This window comes from Mytilinidion resinicola (genome assembly GCF_010093595.1).
Source record: "Mytilinidion resinicola strain CBS 304.34 unplaced genomic scaffold BDZ99scaffold_28, whole genome shotgun sequence".
Taxonomy (NCBI): Eukaryota; Fungi; Ascomycota; class Dothideomycetes; order Mytilinidiales; family Mytilinidiaceae; genus Mytilinidion; species Mytilinidion resinicola.
Genome location: NW_022985464.1, coordinates 159,521 through 182,626, shown reverse-complemented (window position 1 = coordinate 182,626; position 23,106 = coordinate 159,521). Strand labels below are relative to the sequence as shown.

At 37.3% G+C, this 23,106-nt stretch overlaps 3 protein-coding genes across 3 annotated transcripts; 2 read left to right on the top strand and 1 right to left on the bottom strand.

Moving 5' to 3' along the window:
* Positions 1–18,522: 18,522 nt before the first annotated feature.
* Positions 18,523–19,022, top strand: BDZ99DRAFT_468440 (uncharacterized protein). The gene has a single exon (XM_033721238.1). The coding sequence runs from the start codon at positions 18,712–18,714 to the stop codon at positions 18,901–18,903; it is 192 nt and encodes a 63-aa protein (XP_033570053.1). The 5' UTR covers positions 18,523–18,711; the 3' UTR covers positions 18,904–19,022.
* Positions 19,023–19,610: 588 nt separating this feature from the next.
* BDZ99DRAFT_453855 (NAD(P)-binding protein) lies at positions 19,611–20,513 on the bottom strand (the record flags this gene model as incomplete). The annotated part of the gene is made up of 3 exons (XM_033718351.1): positions 19,611–19,725; positions 19,779–19,854; positions 19,916–20,513. The coding sequence occupies 3 exons, from the start codon at positions 20,511–20,513 to the stop codon at positions 19,611–19,613; spliced, it is 789 nt and encodes a 262-aa protein (XP_033570052.1).
* Positions 20,514–20,959: 446 nt separating this feature from the next.
* On the top strand, positions 20,960–22,559 carry BDZ99DRAFT_491825 (putative aldehyde dehydrogenase; the record flags this gene model as incomplete). The annotated part of the gene is made up of 3 exons (XM_033723125.1): positions 20,960–21,013; positions 21,071–22,274; positions 22,327–22,559. The coding sequence occupies 3 exons, from the start codon at positions 20,960–20,962 to the stop codon at positions 22,557–22,559; spliced, it is 1,491 nt and encodes a 496-aa protein (XP_033570051.1).
* Between the last annotated feature and the right edge of the window lie 547 nt (positions 22,560–23,106).

Below are 23,106 nucleotides of genomic sequence, written 5' to 3'. Positions count from 1 at the left end.
GCGCGGTATATAAGCCTAGCTACAACTTATATTAGGCTTAATCCTTTTATTAAAGCAGAAAATAGGGGAGAAGTAGGTTTTAGCAGCATCTAGGTTCTATATTTAGTAGAAGGCGGTAAAAGGCTCTAGAAGAACATATTTTTATAAATAAAGCAGGAGCGGATAGAGTATTTATTAGGCTAAGGGCAGTTATAGATAAAGTATTTCTTAGATCTATAATAGTAATATTCCTTCCTTTTATATTAAGTTAAGCAACCTTTTAAAAAATCTATTAGGTCTCCGGAGACTTCTATAATTTTTATAGCACCGGACGCTTTTAGTAATAACTAGGGTATAGCAGTTTATATTCCTATAGAAATAGGTGTTTTCTAATAGGTTTAATTTATATTAGTATATATTCTCGGGGTTGTAGTAGTAGATATTTTATATTATTTACGGCGGTTATCTAAGTTTTAAAGAAACTTTATAAATATATAGTACTTTCTACTAGGGGGTTTATAGTAGAGTAGTATTCCCTTTAGTTTACAGTTAACGGCTTCTTCTAAAAGGGTTAGTAAAGCTTTTTTAGAAAGCTCTCTTTCTAAAGCTAGGCGTTAGAATTTAGTAAAAAAAACGCTAAATTTTTTATTATTCTGGCGGAGGCGGAATAGTTTAGTACAGGAGTTACGGACTTAGTTAGGGTTTCTATATACTTATTCTAAGAGTTCTAGAATAGCTTTAAAATCGGGTAGTTAATAGTTTCCTTTTATAATATATAGCAGGACTTAGGTGTATAGGTTTCTACTTAGACAACTATTTATATAAAATATTTAGCTTTAGGAGTTAGGGAAGCGGTTTTAGTTAACAGTTATTTTTTTATAGATTTAAGAAAGGAAGCGGCAGAGGTTCTTTTAGTTACCCGTAAACTTATTAGAGTTAGGTTATTTCTTAGAAAGCCGGGCAGGGGTAGTAAATATATTAGAAGTAGACGGAGGCGTTTATACTATATTAGCTATATTTCCTTTAGTTAGTACTTACAGTATTAGGGTTTATAGGGCGGTACGGATAGTAGGTGTAGCTATATTAATTGCTCTCTATTTCTTAGCAAGGGCTAAAGCTAGTTTATCTATAAGCTCCTTTATTTTTTCCTTCTAGTATTTATAAACAGCTTATAATTATACCTTTAGTTAGTTGCTCTATTATTTATATTCCTTAATTTCCAATTCTAGGGCTTATATACAAAGTGCGGCTTAGTAGTTTTTAGTAAGGCTTTCCTAGGCGGTATTAATATATTTATATATTTAGCGGCAGTACTTATACTATTTATATACGTGGTTAGGTTAGTAATATAGGCGGCGAACGCGGATTTGCTATCCGGCAGAACTAAAAAAAAAAAGTAGGATATTAGGTTAGCAATGCAGGTAGATAGCTAAGTAGGTAAAAAGCTATATAATATTACGGTTTTAGGCGGCAGGATTGCCCTAGCTAGCTTAGGCAGGTAGGTAGAAGTAATAACTAAATTTACTACGTGTTCTATAATATACGGCAGGCAGGCGGGTTAAATAATAAGACGTAGCTTAAGAAGCTATAAAAAGGCAGGGCGGCGGTTAGTAGGTATACTTCTACTAAGGCTCGTATAGGCCCTTATAATAAGGCCTCTCGCCGGGTTCTAATATTACGTGTTACGCTGTGCAGTAAGCTTTACCGTTTAAGCTATAATACTAGGCATAAGTTCTAGTAGTATTCTCGCCAGTTTTTATTTTTTCTATAGTTTATTAGGTACTAAGGGTCCGGAACTATAGTAGCTACTTCTATAAGTTTATTTTTCTTACCTATAATATAGTATTCTATTTCCTTAACTAATACTAGTTGCGTAATAATATAATATTTTATTTAGTATAGGTACTATCTATAGTGTTTTTTATATATTATATACTTGCTATACTTGTCCTTAATATATAATACCTAAGATATCTATTTATAAAGCAGGTGGTTTCTATCTAGCCGTTTATTTTCCTTATTATAAATACCTATTTCCCTAATAGAGTATAAAGCTCTATAGATTTTAATTTTAGTCTATTTTCTATATAGCTCTAGCGGTTTTTACTCTAGTCTAATACTAAACTTTCTATTACTAGACTATTTTTCTAGTTTGTAATCTTTATTACTATTATAGTACTCCTTACTATTTTTAATAGGTAACTTATTATCTAGTTCTTACTAGATATTACGGCTTAAGCCTTCTAATATATCTAATCTTATATAGGTTTCTGCGTTAATAGTTGTTGTTATTAATATTCCTGCGGCTACGGCTATTTTTACTTTTTTTTCTCTAGTAAGTTGTCCTATAACTTTTCCTATAACGTATTCTACTACTAAGCCGGCTAAACTACCAAGCCGGCTACTTTTCCTTAGTATAACCAATACTATATTTACACAGCAATATATTAACAACGCAGCGATTATCTATCTTAGTAAAAAGGCAGTATTAATCTCGCGCTTTAAGCCTTTACTTTTAGTTAATTTAGGACTATATAACGCGCTGTAGCAGCCTTTAACGTACGATATTAGCGGCTCTCTAATTAGCTCCACGGAATTATATTTCGACCTTAATTATAACTAAACTGCCTAAAACTTACTATAACCGAAGAGTATATAATTATATAATATATTCTTAACCTAGACTTGCAAGGATTTGCGCCCCAGTTATATAAGGTGGCAGATATAGCAGATAAAGTACTAGCTGCGCGTGGTGGGATACTAGTAGGTAAGAACTAAACTTAATAGTTTATATCTTATATAAAGGAGCTTAAAATAGCTTTTAATTAGGTAAAAAAAACTACTAGAAAATACTCTAGGAAGACCTAAAGGTTATTAATATATAGTTTACTTTTATACAAGAGACTATAGCTAAGTATAGCGTCCACTTAGATAATATTTACAACTTTAATAAAACTAGCTTTTAAATAGGTATAATTAGTATAATAAAGGTTATTATAGGTTTAGAGAAACGTATAAGGCCTAATCTTATTTAACTAGGCAACTAAAAGTAGGTTACAGTTATCTAAAGCATCTGCGCTGCCGGATATATAACCCTACTATTTATTATCTATAAAGGACGCGTTTATATCTTTATATAGTATAAGAAAGTAGAAATACTATATAATTAGAAGCTCTCTATTTCTAAGAACGGCTGGACTAATAATAAGCTTAGTTTTAAGTAGTTAAAGCACTTTAATATATATATAAAAGCGCGTTAGGTAGAGTTATATAGGTTGCTGATTTTAGACGGCTATAAAAGCCACCTTAACTAAGATTTTAAGGATTATTATATTAAATAACAAATCTTTACCCTTTATATGCCTGCGTATTTATTATATATACTTTAGCTACTTAATATAGTATACTTCTCGCTATTAAAGCTAAAGTACTTTTAACGTATATAAGACTTAGCACGCCGACGCGTCTACTATATTAATAAAGAAGGCTTTCTACCAGCCTTTAAAAACGCGTTTTTTAACGTATTTATATATAAGAACTATAAAAAGGCCTTTAAGGCCTCTAAATTAGTTCCTATTAACGCGTAGGTAGTTTTTAATTACCTTAATATACGGTTATAAACCCTACTACTAGCACTTCTACTAAAAATACTACAGTAATTAAAAACTCTAAATAATATATATAAATTTAGATTATAGTTAAGGCTAGTAAGCAATTCCTTTATACGGTTACTAATAACCGCCTAAAAACCCTAACCCTAACCCTAACCCTAACCCAGGTTAAAGCAGAGGTTCTATGCGCGCGCCAAATTCCTATAAATATAACCTATACCTATAGCTTTACTATTAATTAGAGCTATAGCGTCTATATAGGTAGGGCCTTATTATATAGAAATAGGGATAAAAATCTATTATTTCTAGGAGTTAAGTTTAGGTTCTTTAAATAGGTTTATAGAAATCCGGGGTTAAAATAGTTCTAGAGGGTAACTTAGCCCTAGAATAGGGCTTTTAACAACTTCTTTATATAGGATAGGCGGCTACCTCTAGATTAATTAAAGCTAAAGAATAAAGCAGTAAATATAGAGAAATAGCAGGTAAATAAAAATTAGGTAGAATTAGTTAATTATATATATATACGCGGTTAGAGGCTTAAAGGCTTATCTACGCTAGATAATTAGACTTAAAATAAAGGGATAAAGCAATTATAGAAGATATAGCTATACTTTCCGTATTTAAAGTAGAGGCCCTTTTAATAATATTTATTTTATTTAGCTAAGCCGGCTGGAGTATATTTAGATATATTAATTTCTATTATATTTATTACGGTATCGACCGCGACATCCTACCTACCGAAATTCTGCCGCAGATTGCTATAACTCCAGCAATCTGCACCGGCCTACTACCGTTAGCCGGCCTTTTGCTCTGCCTGCCCTGCTCCGCTCCTATTTTACTTCCGCTTCCTATCCTGTCCCGCTCCAGCCACCTACCGGCTGCCCTCTTTTCCTATTACCTAATCTAGTAAGAACCTCGTGTACACACGTGCCACGCGCCGAAACGGTATAGAGGCCGTACGCCACGCGCTCGGCCACGCCCTTATATCTAGTAGCCTGTCTCCTGTTTTCCTATTCTTTATACAACGTCTTAATTCTTTATATAGTATTATATATAGCACCTAATTAATACTTCTTTTTAAGCCCTTAACCTTTTATATATAGTGCTATTATAATATTATATTATATCTACTTTTACTACTATAGACACCTCTACTAACCTAACTATAATACTTTTAGAGCTTATTAGCTTTATAAAGAAATAGCAGGCTACTATAATAAAAGTCCTATTCGCCTAGAAATAGGAAATTACTGCTCTATAAAAGGAAGTAGCCGCAATTCGGTCTAAATTTACCTCTACTCTACTACTAGCGCCTAACTAATAATTTGCAGGGCCTTCTGTTTATAAATTAAATAATAGCTTAATACCTACTAATAATATAAACTATATATAAACCCTAACTATTAAAGTTACTCTGCTAACTTTAATAAACTCCTTTTTAATAGCCGCCGCCCTGCTAACCCTAAAAACTAAATATTTAATTAACCCTCTAATATTTAAGAAGAGTTAAAAGGAACTTCTAATTTTTATCCGATAACTACAGTATAAACTAGAAGGAAATGCTAATTAATACCTAACTAAACGTGCTCGCCTGCTATACGCTTACTCTTAATTAGAATCTAACCTATTAACGCTTATTAACCCCTTAATAGACTAAAATATCTGTACTATTAATTAACTTATCTAATTCCTATAGGCTATATATAGTAATCTAAACTAGAAACTTATATTCTTAAATTAACTTTATATACTAAAGTAAGAAAGGCGTGCCTTTATATTATACTTTACTAAATTCTAATAACTTACCGCTAATATAGATCTAAATAAAGCTAGCCTAATAACTTAGCTCTAATACTCCCTTTTTAATAAACTCCGCTATATAATAGTTAGCGCTACTACCCCGGATAATCTAAATAATTATACTAACTTAATTGCAAAGTATAATAATAATCTATAATTTCTGCCCGGCTAACCCTTTTAATATTCCCCTTTATTATAAAAGAACCTAGATATAATAGAAATTAATATATTTAAATATGCTCTAGCCGGCTTAGCTAAATAAAATAAATATTATTAAAAGGGCCTCTGCTTTAAATACGGAAAGCATAGCTATATCTCCTGTAATTGCTCTATTTCCTTGCCCTAAGTCTAATTATCTAGTGTAGATAAGCCTCTAAGCCTCTAACTGCGCATATACGCGTAATTAACTAATTCTACCTAATTTTTATTTGCCCGCTATTCCTTTATATCTACTACTTTATTCTCTAGCTCTAATTAATCTAGAGGTAGCCGCTTATCCTATATAAAAAAGTTGTTAAAAGCCCTATTCTAGGGCTAAGTCGCCCCCTAGAACTATTCTAACCCCGGATTTCTATAAACCTATTTAAAGAACCTAAACCTAACTCCTAGAAATAATAGATTCTTATTCCTATTTCTATATAATAAGGCCCTACCTATATAAACGCTATAGCTCTAATTAATAGTAAAGCTATAGGTATAGGTTATATTTATAGGAATCTGGCGCGCGCATAGAACCTCTGCCTTAACCTGCTTCTTTATATCTTACGCCTAACTAAATTTAATAGAAAAACGCTTAAAAAAGAATAGATTATATACTCTATATAAGTAACCCTCTACTACCTAAACTATATAGAATAGATCTGTCTCTATATACTAGAATTTAGCAAATATAAGCTACTACTAAAATAGCCTTAGCTATATAAGCACTATATTAGATTTAACTATAATAACTAATAACTGTTATTTTAATTATCCTAATACTAGGCGTAATACCTACGCAACTTCTAAACTTCTGCAATAAGAACTTATATAGAACAGCTTCCTAAAGCGCCCCTTATTAAATAGTGCCTAACACCTCTAACCTAATACTTTTACTTATAGCAATTAAGCCTATTTATATAATACTAATATAATTACTAGCTTTCTAAAATAGTATACTAGATAAATATACCCGACCCTAAACCTAAGCTAGAAACTAAACCTAAAACTAAATCTAATTCTAAATTTAAACCCGATACCCGGATAGATATCCGCATACTAAACGCGGTATTTATAACCCGATTAGCCTAATAACCCGATTATAAAATCTTTGCTATTACTATTACTAATATTAATAAGGCCTTAGCTTTAAAAACCCGAACTAACCTAGCTATAAAAGTCCTAGTATAATATTACTATTTACTAAAGACCTTCTTCTAACAGAAAGCTAATAAGTTACCTAAATACTAAATATATAATTATAAAATTATGCTTAAAAACGGCAAACTATATAGATTTAGCCTGTTATATAGAATATTATAAAACAAATTAAAGGTGCTAAGGAAGTATCTTAATAACAACCTTGCAAAAGGATTTATCTATGCTAGTTTATTACCTGTCGCCTCTCCGGTTATCTTTATTAAGAAGCCTAAAGAAGGCCTATAATTCTATATTAACTACTGCGCGCTAAATACTATAACTATTAAAAACTAATACCTAATTCCCTTAATTTAAAAGACCCTAGTATAATTAAGTAAGGCGAAATACTATATAAAGCTTAATATTGTTTCCGTATTTAATCGCTTATAAATCGCGAAAGGAGATAAATAGCTAACTACTTTCTAAACGCGATACGGCCTGTTTAAATACCTAGTAATGCTATTTAGATTAGCTAATACTTCTAGCATATTCTAATACTATATAAATAACGTGCTCTGCCTATACTTAGATATATTCTATACTGTATATATTAATAATATTCTAATATATAGCGAAAACTTTAAAAACTACTAGCGTTATATAAAGCTAGTTCTAGAAGTAATAGAAGCCGCCGGCCTATAACTAGATATTAATAAGTGTAAATTCTATTAGAATAAGGTTACCTACCTAGGGTATATAATATTAACCGGCGGAATTAGTATAAACCCGAATAAGATTAAAAATATCTATAACTAGGAAGTTCTCTATAATATTAAGGATATATAAGCCTTTATTAGATTTGCAAACTTCTACTAACAATTTATTAACAATTTTTCTGGCCTAGCCGCTCCCCTAATTATATTTATAAAAAAGGACGTTCTGTTCCGGTTTAATAAGTCCTGCTGTGCGGTATTTAAACAACTTAAAACAGCATTTACCACCGCCCTAATCCTCTGTTATTTTAACCCTAAACTGCTAATTATTATTAAGGCTAATTTATCTAACTATATAAATACTAGAGTGCTCTTATAAATAGATAAATAAGGAATACTCCGACCTATAGCCTACTTTTTAAAATAATTAAGTTCTGCTAAATATAACTATAAAATCTATAATAAGGAACTTCTAGCAATTATTTAATGCTTTAAATAGTAGCGGCCTAAACTAAAAAGCGCAGTATTCCTAATTTAGGTTCTTAGTAACTATAAAAACCTGCAGTACTTTATAACTATAAAGCAGTTAAGCTACCAACAGGCTTATTAGTCCGAATACCTGTTCTAATTTAACTTCTTAATTACCTACTAACCTAGTAAGTATAGTAAAAAGCCTAATACCTTAACGCGTTATATATAAAATGCGCCTGCATAAGAAAAAGCTTAAGTAGCCTAAAATTAGATACTGCTCTATTCTAACCTATTTATATAGTTAAATTTAACAGAAACCAACTAAATAATTTAGGAGATTATTAAGGATAAATACCTAAATAATAAGTTTATCCAGGAAGTCCTAGAAATATTACGCTCCGGAGTATACTGCTCTAAGAAAATTACCCTAAGCAAATATAAAAAGCGAGATAGTAAGCTCTACTTCCGCAACTAAATAGTAATTCCTAATAATAATAAACTAAAGATTAAACTGCTTTATTATATATATAATTCCCCTGTTAGCGGCTATCCTAGATATAGAAAAACTTTAGAAATCCTCTAAAAAGAATACTACTAGCCGTATATATTTAAAATAATCTGCTAATTTATAGTATACTGTTATACCTATTGCTATATAAAGGCTTTAAAAAAGAAGTATAATAGCTTCCTAAAACCTCTGCCCGTCCTGCAGTATTATTAGCAAGATATTTCTATTAACTTTATTATTAAACTACCTAAATCCGAAGGCTATACTAATATTATAGTTATAGTAGACCGCCTAAGCAAGTACTAATATATAATTCCCTATAGAATAATTATAGCTAAGGCTACAGCCGACCTATTCTACTAATATATTTAGGTATATTACGGATTGCCTAATATATATATATCTAATTAAGGATTGCAGTTTATTTCTATATTTTAGGATAAACTCTGTAAGTAACTATATATTAAAGCCTAATTATTATTAGCCTTCCACCCGGAAACTAATAGCTAAATAGAGAAGGCTAATTTAATACTAGAATAAGTTCTCTATACCTATATAAACTATAAGCAAGATAACTAAGTTACCTAGCTGCTGTCTGCTTAGTTTAAAGTAAATAACACCTAATCTAAATTAATAATAGTAATACTATTTATTGCTATTTTAGGATAACACCCGAGAATAGGCTTTAAACCGCTATTAGGAACTCTGCGCCCTGCTTATTAAGTACTATAAGCACTTAAAGCTAATTAGATAGTTAATAAAATATTAGATATTAAGCAGTTTATCTATAAAGAGATAACTTAGGCCTAAGCAATATAAAAAAATACACTAACTAAAAATATATAGGCGCACCGGCCTATAAAGTAGGTAATAAAGTCTAGTTAAATATATAGAATATCTGTATAAATTAACCTACTAAAAAGCTTAATTAGAAAAACCTAGGAAAGTTCCTAATTATATAGATTATCTTTCTATACGCCTATTAACTAGGCCTACCTAAATCTATAAAAATATATCCTGTCTTCTATATTTTATTACTCTGTCCTGCCGCTCCGCAAGCTAACTACCTGCCTGGCTAGGAGTTGCCCCTACCTAAACCTATTTAAGTTAAAAAAGAGACTAAATAGTATATTAACTATATTAAAGGTATACGCCTAAACCGGCGCTAAAAGTAATATAAGTACTTAGTCTAATAAACTGGATATAATAACCTGTCCTAGCAACCTGTTAACGACCTAAAGGATACTACTACTGCAGCTAATTATTATTGCTGCTACCCCGAAGCTTATAATCCTGCGTCCGATAAGCCCTGTCCTGCTGGACCCTAAAACCTTAATTAAGATTTAATTCACGGCCCTACTCCCGATAAATAGCCGTATATATTATAAATAGCGCCTTCTACTCGCCAAGAGACTTAGGTTTAGAAGGGGGGTACTGTTATAGTATCGACCGCGACACCCTACCTACCGAAATTCTGCCGCAGATTGCTACAACTCCAGCAATCTGCACCGGCCTACTACTGTTGGCCGGCCTCTTGCTCTGCCTGCCCTGCTCCGCTCCCGTCTCGCTTCCGCTTCCTATTCTGTCCCGCTCCAGCCACCTACCGGCTGCCCCCTTTTCCTATTACCTGATCTGGTAAGGACCTCGCGTATATGCGTGCCACGCGCCGAAACGGCATAGAGGCCGTACGCCACGCGCTCGGCCACGCCCTTATATCCGGTGGCCCGTCTCCCGTCTTCCTGTTCCTTACACAACGTCTTAATTCTCCACGTAGCATTGTATATAGCACCTAATTAACGCTCCTCTTTAAGCCCTCGACCTTTTGCGTATAGCGCTATCGTAATAATATTTAGGTTCTTTTATAATAGAAGGGAATATTAAAAGGGTCGGCCGGGCAGAAATTATAGATTATTATTATACTTTGTAATTAAGTTAGTATAATTATTTAGATTATCCGAGGTAGTAGCGCTAACTATTATATAGCAGAGTTTATTAAAAAAGAAGTATTAGAGCTAAGTTATTAGGCTAGCTTTATTTAGATCTATATTAGCGGTAAGTTATCGGAATTTAGTAAAGTATAATATAAAGGCACGCCTTTCTTACTTTAGTATATAGAGTTAATTTAAGAATATAAGTTTCTAGTTCGGATTACTATATATAGCCTGCAGGAATTAGATAAGTTAATTAATAGTATAGATATTTTAGTTTATTAAAGGGTTAATAAGCGTTAATAGGTTAGATTCTAATTAAGAGTAAGTATATAGCAGGCGAGCATGTTTAGTTAGGTATTAATTAGCATTTTCTTCTAGTTTATACTGTAGTTATCGGATAAAAATTAGAAGTTCCTTTTAACTCCCCTTAAATATTAAAGGGTTAATTAGATATTTAGTCTTTAGAGTTAGTAGGGCGGTAGCTATTAGAGAAAAGTCTATTAAAGTTAGCAGAGTAACTTTAATAGTTAGGGTCTATATATAGTTTATATTATTAGCAGGTATTAAACTATTATTTAATTTATAAACAGAAGGCCCTATAAATTATTAGTTAGGCGCTAGTAGTAGAATAGAGGTAGATTTAGACTAAATTGCGGCTACTTCCTTCTATAGAACAGTAATTTCCTATTTTTAGGCGGATAGAACTTCTATTATAGCAGCCTGCTATTTCTTTATAGAGCTAATAAGCTCTAAAAGTATTATAATTAGGTCGGCAGGGGTATTTATAGTAGTAAAAGTTAATATAATATAATATTATAATAGCGCTACACGCAAAAGGTTAAGGGCTTAAAAAGAAGCGTTAATTAGGTGCTATATACAATACTATATAGAAAATTAAGACGTTGTATAAAAAATAGGAAAACGGGAAACAGGCTACTAAATATAAGGGCGTGGCTAAGCGCGTGGCGTATAGCCTCTATACCGTTTCAGCGCGTGGCACGTATATACACGAGGTTTTTACCAGATTAGGTAATAGGAAAAAGGGGCAGCCGGTAGGTAGCTAGAGCGGGATAGAATAGGAAGCGGAAGTAAAACGGGAGCAGAGTAGAGTAGGTAGGGCAGAAGGCCGGCTAATAGTAGTAGGCCGGTGCAGATTACTAGAGTTATAGCAATCTGCGGCAGAATTTCGGTAGGTAGAGTATTATAGTCGATACCGTAACACTAAGTTTAAAGGTGCTCCTGCACCTTTTTCTAGTTAGTATTTTTCTATAGCTAATATTATAGCTATTCTACTGCGCTTAGTAGGGTAATATTAAACTCTATATATATAGGGCGGTAATCTAAATTATAGTTCTATTCCTTTTATACTATATAGGAAGTAGTTTATTCTATTAGCTATTCTATTATAAATATAAGGTTAATTATAGACTATAATATTCCTTTTACCTATATTTCTATACCTTTTTCTATAGCTAGGTCTATTCCTGCTTCTATTATAATATAGATAAGCTCCTCTGCTTACTTCTTTATATTTATTACTTATATTCCTCTCTATAATAGGTAATATAGGTTTATATTACCTATAAAAACGTGCTCCGCATTATTATTATTTAGTAGTAGGGGTAGTGCGGCTATAATTCTATTTAGTTTCGGGTTATAGATATTATAAATTTAGATATCCTTTCTACCGGTATAGAGAAAAAGGGTAATAAGGTCCGGTAAGTAGTACTCTACTAACTACTAGTTAATATCGAGGTTTTTATTAATATATATGCACGTTTTTATATATAGGCTTTCTTTATATAAAAGATAATAGGACTTTATATAGAATATTATATACTTTTATTACTATATATTTTTCTATAGCTTTTATATTACTAGTACTAGTAGTTAAGGCTGGGCTCTTTCCGCTTTTTCTAGGAACTTCTTCTAGGTTTTACGGCTTTTATTAACGTTATACTATATAATAGTAAGTATACTAGGTTATTCTAATATTAAACTATATCTATAGTATCTGCAGCGTTTACTGCACCTATTTTAGTATATAGTTGCTAGCTTATATTATTTTCCTATAAGAACGGCACTTAGGTAACAGTTTTAAATTGTAAAAGTCTATCTATATCTCTATATATTATTAATTAAGTTAACTAGGTTAGAGGCTATAAAAATAGTAATATAAAGCGAAAAGTATATAGTATCTAAAAAGGCGTTAAATAGGAAAATTACTGCGTTAAATAAGCAGTCTATATTATTCTATTAATTTTTAGCTAGCTTAGGTTTTTATTAGGATGCTTAAATATCTTCGGTTGTTCTACTCTTTTTAGTACTGTTAGCGCTGGCCCTAGTTCTATACTACCTTCGCGTATATTATTATTAGTAGCTTTTTTTTTCCTAGACTAGGTTAAGGTTATATATACCCCTAGCGGGGCCTAAAGTATATATAAGCTCGGCCCCTTATTAGTATTATATTAGTATAGCGTTGCCCACCTCTTTAATATAGCTTGTAGCTAAGCCCCTTTTCTTATACTATATTCGGCACTATATACCGGGTGGTTTTTCTTATAGTTAGCGCACTTTTTAGTATCTATTGCTGTATATTATCTTATATTATATTCCCCTATATATACTATATATTAAATATCCTTTTTATAGTATTTTATAATATACCTATAGCCCTGGCATCTAAAGCACTATATAGCTATAAAGCCTACTTTATATTTTAAGGCTACTAGTAATTATCTACTTATTATAAATCTTTTTATAATAGCTTTATCTGCTATTACTTCTATATACACGCTAGTAATAATTAAGCTAGCGTGTTAGCCTAGGTCCTCTCGCACAGCCTTAATACCCTTTTTATTCTTCTATATTATTTTCTTAATAACTAGGCCTAGGTTAATTATCGCGTTAGCCCTAATAATATTATCTTTAAGTATTTAGCTTTCTAGGTCCGAGTTTTTAGGTACTTTATACACTTCTATTAGCACTGCGGGCAGTTATATACGTGCTGTTTTACCTAGTACCTGCACCTATTCCCTTTTTTTAAGCAGTGCTTTTTTTATAGCCTTATCCGTAATATATACCTTAATATCTCTACTCTATAGCTTTTTTATACCGCTAATCTTTATTATATCTAGTAGTCCGGCTGCTTAAAGCTTCTAGGTAATAGTTATATTTATATCTACTATAGTTATAGTTCGCTTATTATTATCCTTAATATAGATAGTAATTTTATAGATATTTATAGGTTGCCCTGTATTATTATTAAATTCTATTACGCTGGTGTAGCTCCCGTTAGGGTCCATGCAGCTGTTCTATCTAGGCTAGTTTACAAGGAGAAACCGTTTGCTGCCATGCAGCGTTCGGATGAAAACCCCGTCCTCTGCGGTGTATAGCGCTGAGCGCTCTTCTCGTTGTTGTATAGCTATTGGGGACACGTGGTAGATCTATCACGTCCACCACGGAATAAGCCATCGTGATGCGTCTTCCTAAATCTGTCCGGGTTTTGCAGTCGTCCTCCTAGGCGCGGGTCGAGTTGATTCCGGAGTAGTGAGCTGGTTTAGGATTAGCGTGAGGGCACGCGTGCTGTCGTTTCGCACGCGTGCCCTTCGTCAAGGCGTTGGTCCTTGAATTGAATGATGTATGTGGGGGTAGTGCTGTATAGGCTGCGATATATATAGGGGCTGCGGTATACGGGTGGATACAGCTGTTAGGTGGGTGCGTGATATAGGCGGCGTAGTATGCGTCGTATACACAGTATGCATAGTATGCGTAGTATGCGTAGTATGCGTAGTGTGTGTAGTATGCGCAGTATGCGTAGTATGCGTAGTATGCGTAGTATGCGTAGTATACGTAGTATGCGTAGTATGCGTAGTATGCGTAGGTTGCCCTGTATACTACCTATTTCCTGCTGCCTTCCTATATTGCGCAGCTATACCGCTTAGTATAGCTAATAGTGTTATGCCTGCTGCTACTGCTGCAGTATACGTTTTCCCGTGTATTAACAACGTATATACCTCCTTTTTTATATCCTCTATTATTTTTATCAACCTTTTCTATAGTGTCTACTATAGGTCGTTCGCGGTATCCGAGAGGCCGAATAGGACGCGTTCTGTAAAGTTGTAGAGGGTTTAGACGATTGTATTTATCTTAAGGAATTAGATTAGCTTATTCCGCAAGAGGTTTTATATACCGTATGCTTTGTTAACAAGGTTTTAGACGTCCTAGTAGATATTTTTAATAGGCTTCGGGTTTTAGTATTAGTTTTAGCGTTGTTATTATTGTTGTTATTAATGCTATTACTAGGGCGGCTGCGCGTTAGGGGTTGTAATTCGCGGTATACCTACTGCAACGCCGCCGGTACTACTTATAGGGCTTTAAGGCTGCGTATAATTGTTTATAGGGCTTTAGATAGCCCCTAGGGGCCCTTTTTAGGTTATATTTCTAAAATACTATAGAGTTAATTACATCGTGTTTTTTTTTATTATTTCTATATAGTTAACTAGGTAATTTTTTTAAATAAATTTCCTTAGGCTTTAACTTACTTTATTAGGGATAATTAAGAAACTAGGTGCCTTAGCTAATTAACTTAGCTATAGACTAAGCTATTTTAAGGGAAAAGTTTATAGCCTTAAAAAAGCTAATTACTATATTATAGGGACTACTAATCGTACACCCCCTAATTCCTAGATATACACCGTTTCCCCCTTTTATCGCTTTACCACCTTTTAATTAGCTTAGAGGGCTGCTCTATAGCCTCTAATTCGCTTGCTTAACTTACTTATTAATTCCGAATACTCTCTCTAAATGCGGCTATATATAATATAAGCAATTATATTATACTAATTTATATAGCCTTACGTACGAGCTTACGTATAAGCTTATATATAAGCTTATATATAGCCTTATATATAAGCTTACGTATAGCCTTATATATAGTATTACGTACAGCCTTATATATAGTATTATATACGGCCTTATATATAAGCTTACGTACGGCCTTATATATAGTATTACGTATAGCCTTATATATAAGCTTATATACAGCCTTATATATAGTATTATATACGGCCTCGCGTATAGTATTATATATAGAGAAACGTAAAGGTAAATACCTAAAGAAAGCTCCGGGCTCTCTAAGCTAATTAAAAGGTAGTAAAGCGCTAAAAGGGGGGGGTGTATATAAAGTAAAAAGGGGGTATATATCTAGGAATTAGGGGGTGTACGATTAGTAGTCCCCTATATTATAGCTTAGCTAGAGAAGTTTAATAATAGAACTAATAACCTAGAAAAAAATTAGGAAAATATAAAAAATACTATTAGGCTATTATAAACCAAAATTAATAACGTTAAAAAATGCATTAATAAAATATTAAACCGTAGAAATAAATAGAAGGAAAAGGCTAGAAAGGAAAATATAGTATTTATAAGGAAAAGGATATATATAGCTTAAAAGTAGATAAGTATATAAAACTAAAGGAAAACGCGGTGGAATTAGTACGCTTTTTTATTATTATAATACTTACTAGCAGAAATTTTTATATTAGATATAACTAGATCTAGCCCTACTTATTTCTATAAGTATTTGCTATATTTATATACTTAACCGGCGAAAAGTTAGTAAGTTAAGGCTTAGAGTTTAATATAGGGAAAGTATATCCCGCTATTATATACTTTATTCTTCTTAGCCTGCGCCAGGCGATAACTTTTATTAGCCTATTAGTAGTTTAGTTAAAATATACCGCCGTTTTCTTTACTAGTAGGGGATAGCACTATTCCTTTTATATAGAAGTTAATTACCTGTAAAATAATAGAAAAAGGGAGATATATAAGGGTTTTTAGACCTAAAAATAGCTTATCTATAGTAGTATAAGTATAGAATTAGCTGTTATATTATTATACTATAAACTATATATCTATACTATAATTTTCCTATAACTTTTAAAATTTATTATTAAAGGTTTTTAATCGCTTTTAAATATTTTTATTTATAGTATACTTTAACTTTAACTATATAAGTATAGGCGCTGCTAATACTACACCCCCTAATTCCTATATATACACCTTTTCCCCCCCCCCTGTCGTTTCACCACCTTCTGATTGGCTCGGAGGGGTGCTCCGTAGCCTCCGATTCGCTCGCTTAACTTGCTTACTAATTCCAAATGCTTTCTCCAAATGCGGCCTTAATTAAAATTAATTACATCTTTTTCTTCTCCGTCTACAATATAGCAGCGCATACAGCAGCGCATACAGCAACACCTACGGCTACACCTACGGCTGCACTTACGGCTGCACCTGCAGCTAAAAAGCGCGGCTGGCCGCCTGGTGCAAAGGATAAGGTACCACGGAAAAAGGCACGAGCTCAGAGGCAAGATAGTACTCAGCCTACGCCTCAGCCTACGCCTCAGCCTCAGCCTCAGCCTCATCCTTAGGCACAGAGGCTTAGCTGAGAGGAGCTTCTACGTCAGCTTGCGACGTATAATGAAGATATTGAGGCGGAAATTGACCGAGATATTGAGCAGGCGGAGGCGGTGATGCGAGGGGGCTAGGCTTAATGCAAAGGAGCCGTAATAAGGTGAGGTTTTGACAGGTTTAGCATGCTTGTAGACACGTAGGCACTTCTAGAATAGAATTTCTATTCTATACTTAGACTTAGACTTATACTTATACTACGTGAACTCGTACGTAAGGCTACACAAATCGGCGAGGCTACACAAATCGGTGAGGCTACACGAATCGGTGAGGCCACACGAATCGGTGAGGCTACACGAATCGGCGAGGCTACACGCCGATTTGTATAGCCGTACGTGAGCTCGTACGTGAGGCTATACAAATCGGCGAGGCTGCACGAATCGGAAAGGCTGCACGCCGATTCGTATAGCCCCGCGTATAGCATCACGTGATGTATAGGTGAATGCCCGGAGCTCCGGCGTAGTGCTCTGAGCTAATTAGAAGGTAGTGAAACGACAGGGGGGAGGGGGTGTACGCGCAGTGAAAAGGGGGTGTACGTGTAGGAATTAGGGGGTGTGGTATTAGCAGCGCCCATAAGTATTTATATTAACTTTTTTAAAGATATAGCTGTAAATACTAGATTATTAGCAGGCGTTAGCTATATATATACAACCTCTGCAATATAATATAAGGACTAGAAGTAAATTCTGTATACTAGATACAGGCAGCGGATTGCGCAAAGAATAGACTTGTATTATATTCTAGTTTTCAGATTACGGTTCCAAATCTGGCCCCTACCAACGTCAAAATGTAGGGGATTTTCAGCCGCAGGGGATTTTGAGCCGCAGGGGATTGGTTTCCGCAGGGGATTGGCTCCCGCACGGACTGGTTCGCGCTTCTATTTCTGGATATCCGCACACTTGACAATCCCACTCCTCCCCATTTTTTATATTTTCTCATCTATAACGGCCGTACACTCAACAATCCCATACGGGATGCAATACCGCACACCCCAAGTTAGTTAATTTTTTTTTTCTGGGCATCGTTTAACTCCCGCTTTCTGTTCTCTAATCATGTAGGAACAGGATCCCGCTACCTGGACTGATCCCTTGTGGCAACCAATTGGCTGTTACTATTGAGCTAGTCCAATTTGAGATTAGTGGGGGCATCCCAAGATAAAGTCTCTCTGCGGATGCCCCCCAGAGGACAACATAGAGCTTGCTCACGAGCGACGTAGAATAGGTACAGAGGATAGAGTCAACGTCTACATTGCGGAGCTTGGAGCCATCATGGAGGCGGTGGACTGGGCCGAGATTGTGCTCAACACGTGTCCAGGGCCGCAGAGCGCCACGGTATACTCAGATAGCATGTCGGCACTCCAGTCCATCGCGAACCCAGCGCACCAGAGTGGGCAGGCCATAATCCGGCACATCGCGAAGGTGCTATGCAGAGGTCAAGAGCGAGGGACACCGATCAGGCTGGCATGGATCCCGAGCCACCAGGAAGTACCTAGAAACGAGGCAGCACACAATCATGCAGCTGCAACCACAAAACCCGAGAGCGAAGAATGCTCGCTCCCGTGGCTAGCAGGCAGTTTCAGATCAGCTGTGGCAGGGAGGTCTGAAAGGGCTCAACCGGCTGCAAGATCAATCCACAAATGGACCACGGGCAGGCACCTTAAGAACATCGACTCGGCGTTGCCAGGAATGCATGGCAGGTCTCTCTACAACAAATTGACAAGGACTGAGGCCTAAATACTAGCCCAACTCCGAACAGGCCACTGTAAACTCCGGAGCTTCCTAGCAAGAATTGGAGCCGAGGAGAGTGATCTCTGCAGCTGCGGTTAAGGGAAAGAAGACACTCGGCACTTTCTACTACATTGCCAACAATACCAACATCTTCGTGAAGACATGGTTAGAGAAGGGAAGGAACGGTACGGTGACCTGTCGTATATGCTAGGGGGACAATCGTCTCAGGTAAACCTCAACGGGTCAAACCCTGACGGACCGATAGAGAAGTGGAAACCGAACGTGAAAATGGTCAGGACGGTGATCAAATACGCGCTGAAAACGGAGAGACTGGGTCGTCAATCGGGCCACTAACGCGCAACACACGACTTTCAGCGGCCAGTAAGCTGAAGAGCGTGCAGAGGTGAGGTCAACACGACAGTGGGCTGTGGAATAAATCGAGGATCCCGCAACAAGATTGTTTTGTACATAGTATGGATTAGCTAGTAGTGAGGCTGCCTACGGCCTTGCATAGCCAATAGGATTTTTGATGATGATGATGATGATGATGCCCGGCCAGATATTTGGAGTGGTATTCTAATTACAACTCCTTTTAAGTAACGTCCCTCCCTGGGTCGCGGAAAACCCACCGTGCCGGAAAATATAAGGGGTACTTTAACTTCAAACAACTTAGACTCGATGCACACATGAAGATTTCCTATAATTCTATATACATCGTGTACTGTAGCTACCCCTAAACACTTAGAACATCTGCCACCTAAAAATTACGTTCGCATCGCCGCTTTTGCGCTCTGATTTGCGGAGAGCCTTCTTTCATGGCGTAACAGAATTCCTTCGCCACAGCACCACTTTCAAACTCTTATCACTCCTAATGTTTATGAAAGAGCCTTATCCGAGCTTCAGAGCCTTATAACCATACTGGAAGTCGTCATCAGCTTTGTGGCTGCTATCGCACGCAAATTCATTCAAAGTCGCCACGCGGATTGGTACCTCCAACCGAGGCAGTCACCAATAGGAACATCTCTAATATATCAATATTACGCTTCTACCGTGATATAAGCTTATGCAAGAGAATGCCCAGCCCCAACGGCTAGATTTACGCCAGATATCTTGTCTGACTCCTCACTTAGCAGATACACGATAGCTCTTGCGATGTCTTCAGGTTCAATCATATACCTCGGACGACGTTAGTATTGAGAGCAATCAAGTGCAGACAATGAAACGCTTACATTCCTAGGCCCTTTATTGCTTCCTCCGAAGTACCGTCTGGGAAGAACTGCGCCATCATTGGCGTTAGAGTGGCACCTTTGCGAATCATTTAGCAGTAGCCGTAGGACATGCGAGTTGGGAACGGATGAAGGCATACCGGGCGATACGGTGTTGACACGAATCCCAAACCCTAGCACATCCTTCGCTACGGAACTCGAAAACGATGCGCAAGCTCTCTTCGATGCCCCGTATGCGTACGTATCGGGCGTGTGCATCATTGAAGCCAGGCTGGCTACGTTCACAATGGCTCTGCCCGAAGGCTCTACCGGAAGGCTGACCATGCCTCTGACTTGCTCCCGTGTGCAGTACATGATGCCGTCAATGTTGACTGCCATGGTACGTCTCCATGCCTCGTCGGTCTCTTCTAGTATCGTCGGTTTTTGTCGAGCGTTGGAGGCCTGGGGAACGCCAGCTATGTTGGCGGAGCCGTCGAGGCGGCCAAACATGGCGAGCACAGAATCGATCCAAGATTTGACTTGAGAAGGTTCTGAGACATCTAGTTTAGTCGTTACAACTTCTGTATTTGGATTGGACTCTGCTATCTCTTTCTTCACGGAGACGAAGTTCTTATCGTTGAAGTCGCCGATGCAGACAACGGCGGCTCCGCGTTGAGCGAGTAATCGTGACGTTGCCTTTCCCATCCCGGACGCGCCGGCGGTTATGGTGAAGACTTTCCTAGCTAGGTTGGACGTCATGATTTCGTATACTGTCTAGCGAAGTTGTAGGATAAAGTAACGTCGAGTGCGTGTCGAGAGTGGAACAATGCAGCTGGGTAAATGAGTGGGAGGGACAGAAGAAGATGCCAATAATGGGATTGGGTGGATAGTCTTTACTTTGAGATACTTGATGTCTGCCACGGTATTTACGGAGATCACATCTAGAGGATGTGGCGTGTTCTAACTTCCGCCCTTTTGGCGGTTCACCATCGGAACCTCTAACTTTCCAATTACGACATTTCGAAGGGCGGAAATATTCGGAAATTTATCTGTTCTGTAGTCTACCCTGAGTCACGATTCTATGCAGCAATCTAAATAGGTTTCTGTTATGCCGCTGTCTTCCCATTGACCGCTGTAGCTGGTGTCACGATAACTCTAATCGTTTGAACTCAATCTACGTTACATCTTCAAGTTGTCGCATCAACATGACTTTCTCGTCCTTAGCACATTTCGATGGAAAGATCCTTATCTCGAACGAAGTAGGTTCTCGCGATCCATCCGCTCGACTGATAGAAACCATATCTCATGTCTCTTAGTGGGTAGAACCAAAATCGAAAAAGACTAGGCCAGTCTACAACCCCAAGGATGCTACCTTGGTCACGGACAAGCACCCCGTGTGCAATGAGCAGGACATTGACGCGGCCGTCAAAATTTCAAATAAATCATTCGAGCATGGACCTTGGCCTGCCATGTCTGGCGCTCAGAGAGGAGCGTGTCTGAGCAAGCTCGCGGATTTGCTGGAACAAAATGCCGAGGAGGCTGCATACTACGAGTCTATCTGTTCTGGTAGAATCGTCGCACAACTCAAATTGGAGGTCCCTTGGATTGCCAACGTTTTTCGGTACTACGCTGGCTGGTGCGACAAGCTAGAAGGCGAGTCCTTCACCGACGATGACGGCTTCTACAAGATTGTGCGTCATGAACCCATTGGAGTGTGCGCTGGTATTACCCCGTGGAACGGTCCGATGTTCGTGCTGGCGCTGAAAGCAGCGCCGGCACTGGCAACTGGAAACACATTCATTCTAAAACCACCGGAGAAATCGCCATTAAGCTCACTATTTGTCGGAACCTTGTTTGAGAAGGCTGGGTTTCCGCCGGGGGTGTTTCAGATAGTCACTGGCGACGGATCCACTGGCGCTCTTTTATCGTCTCACATGGGAATCCACAAGGTCTCCTTCACAGGATCCATACCAATTGGCCAGAAGATTCAGCATGCTGCGAACGCTAGCAACATGAAAAGAGTGACCTTGGAGCTCGGCGGTAAGAGCCCGGCTGTGGTATTTGAAGACGCGCACATGACCAACACTATTACATGGCTAACCCGCGGTGCGACTATGAATGCTGGCCAGAACTGCTCTGCATCCAGTAGAGTCTATGTCCACGAGTCGGTTGCCGAAGTGCTGATTGAGGGAATCAAGGTAAACTTCGAGAGTATTGCCAAGTCTTTAGGTAGCGATCCGCAGAATCAGGGGAGCAGTTACGGGCCTGTCGTCGATGAAGCTCAGTATGAGAATGTTCACAGTTTTATAGAAAGCGGGAAGAAACAAGCCACCTTGGTAACGGGTGGCTACAGATACGAAGGAGGCGGGTTCTTCATTCCACCTACCTTATTCCTGAATCCGGATCCTTATGCCAGCATATATAAAGAAGAAATCTTCGGACCGGTACTGTGCATACGTACCTTCAAGACTGAAGATGAAGCCGTCGCTATGGCGAATGATTCCCGCTATGGTTTAGCTGGTAAGCAACACATCAATTAAGCACCTTCTGACTTCACTAACCTCAAAACTAGCCTACATATTCACTGAGAGTGTTCGCCGCACACTGCGAGTTGCCAAACGGCTCAGAGCAGGCACAGTTGGCATCAACGCGATCAGTCAATTGTTTCCTCAAGCGCCTTTTGGTGGCTACAAATGCAGCGGACAGGGCAGAGAGCTCGGAAAATATGCCCTGGAGGACTTCACCGAGCTAAAGACAATTTTCATCAAGTCAGTATACCAAACAAGTGATACGAGTCCAGACTAATAGTTGAGAATAGTACTGGTGATGTCTAACACGAAGAAGCCGCCCACCAATACCTCGGCATGCAGGTGCCGAGACATCACGGGTTTCTTGCTGTGGCAGGTAGTTGGATGCCAAAAAAGAGCTCTATACAGTGTTTACTATAGTAGAGAATGATATTGCTTTCCCATACTCTGTGGCTATCGTGTCAAATAGGTGTTGCTGGGCACTCAAGCGCTTCGAATAAGTGTAGTTCTGTTGTACTCAGCTTGTCGTCGCTCGACATGCAGTAGGGCTGGGCTGCTTCCTCCAACATCGATCCCAACGCGGCTGGTGGAAGCTCCAATCAATCCTCAGGTGGGGTTGAGATGGCTGCCATGATGAAGTATGCAACGAGTGCGATGTGATGAAGTGGGCGAGGGCTTCCTTAAGGTTATTTTAAGCGGAAGTTGGGAGCGTCATGATTGGCCACCGGAATTCAACTAGCTCCAAATACGCTTGGTCCGTTATTTTCCCCTGGGCCCTAATACCCCCTGTGGGGCCCCGCAACCATTCCCGAGGACCCTTTCCC

Bases quoted from the DNA above. Each gene is read 5' to 3' on its own strand.
- BDZ99DRAFT_468440 (XM_033721238.1), top strand. From the start codon at position 18,712: ATGGTTAGAGAAGGGAAGGAACGGTACGGTGACCTGTCGTATATGCTA.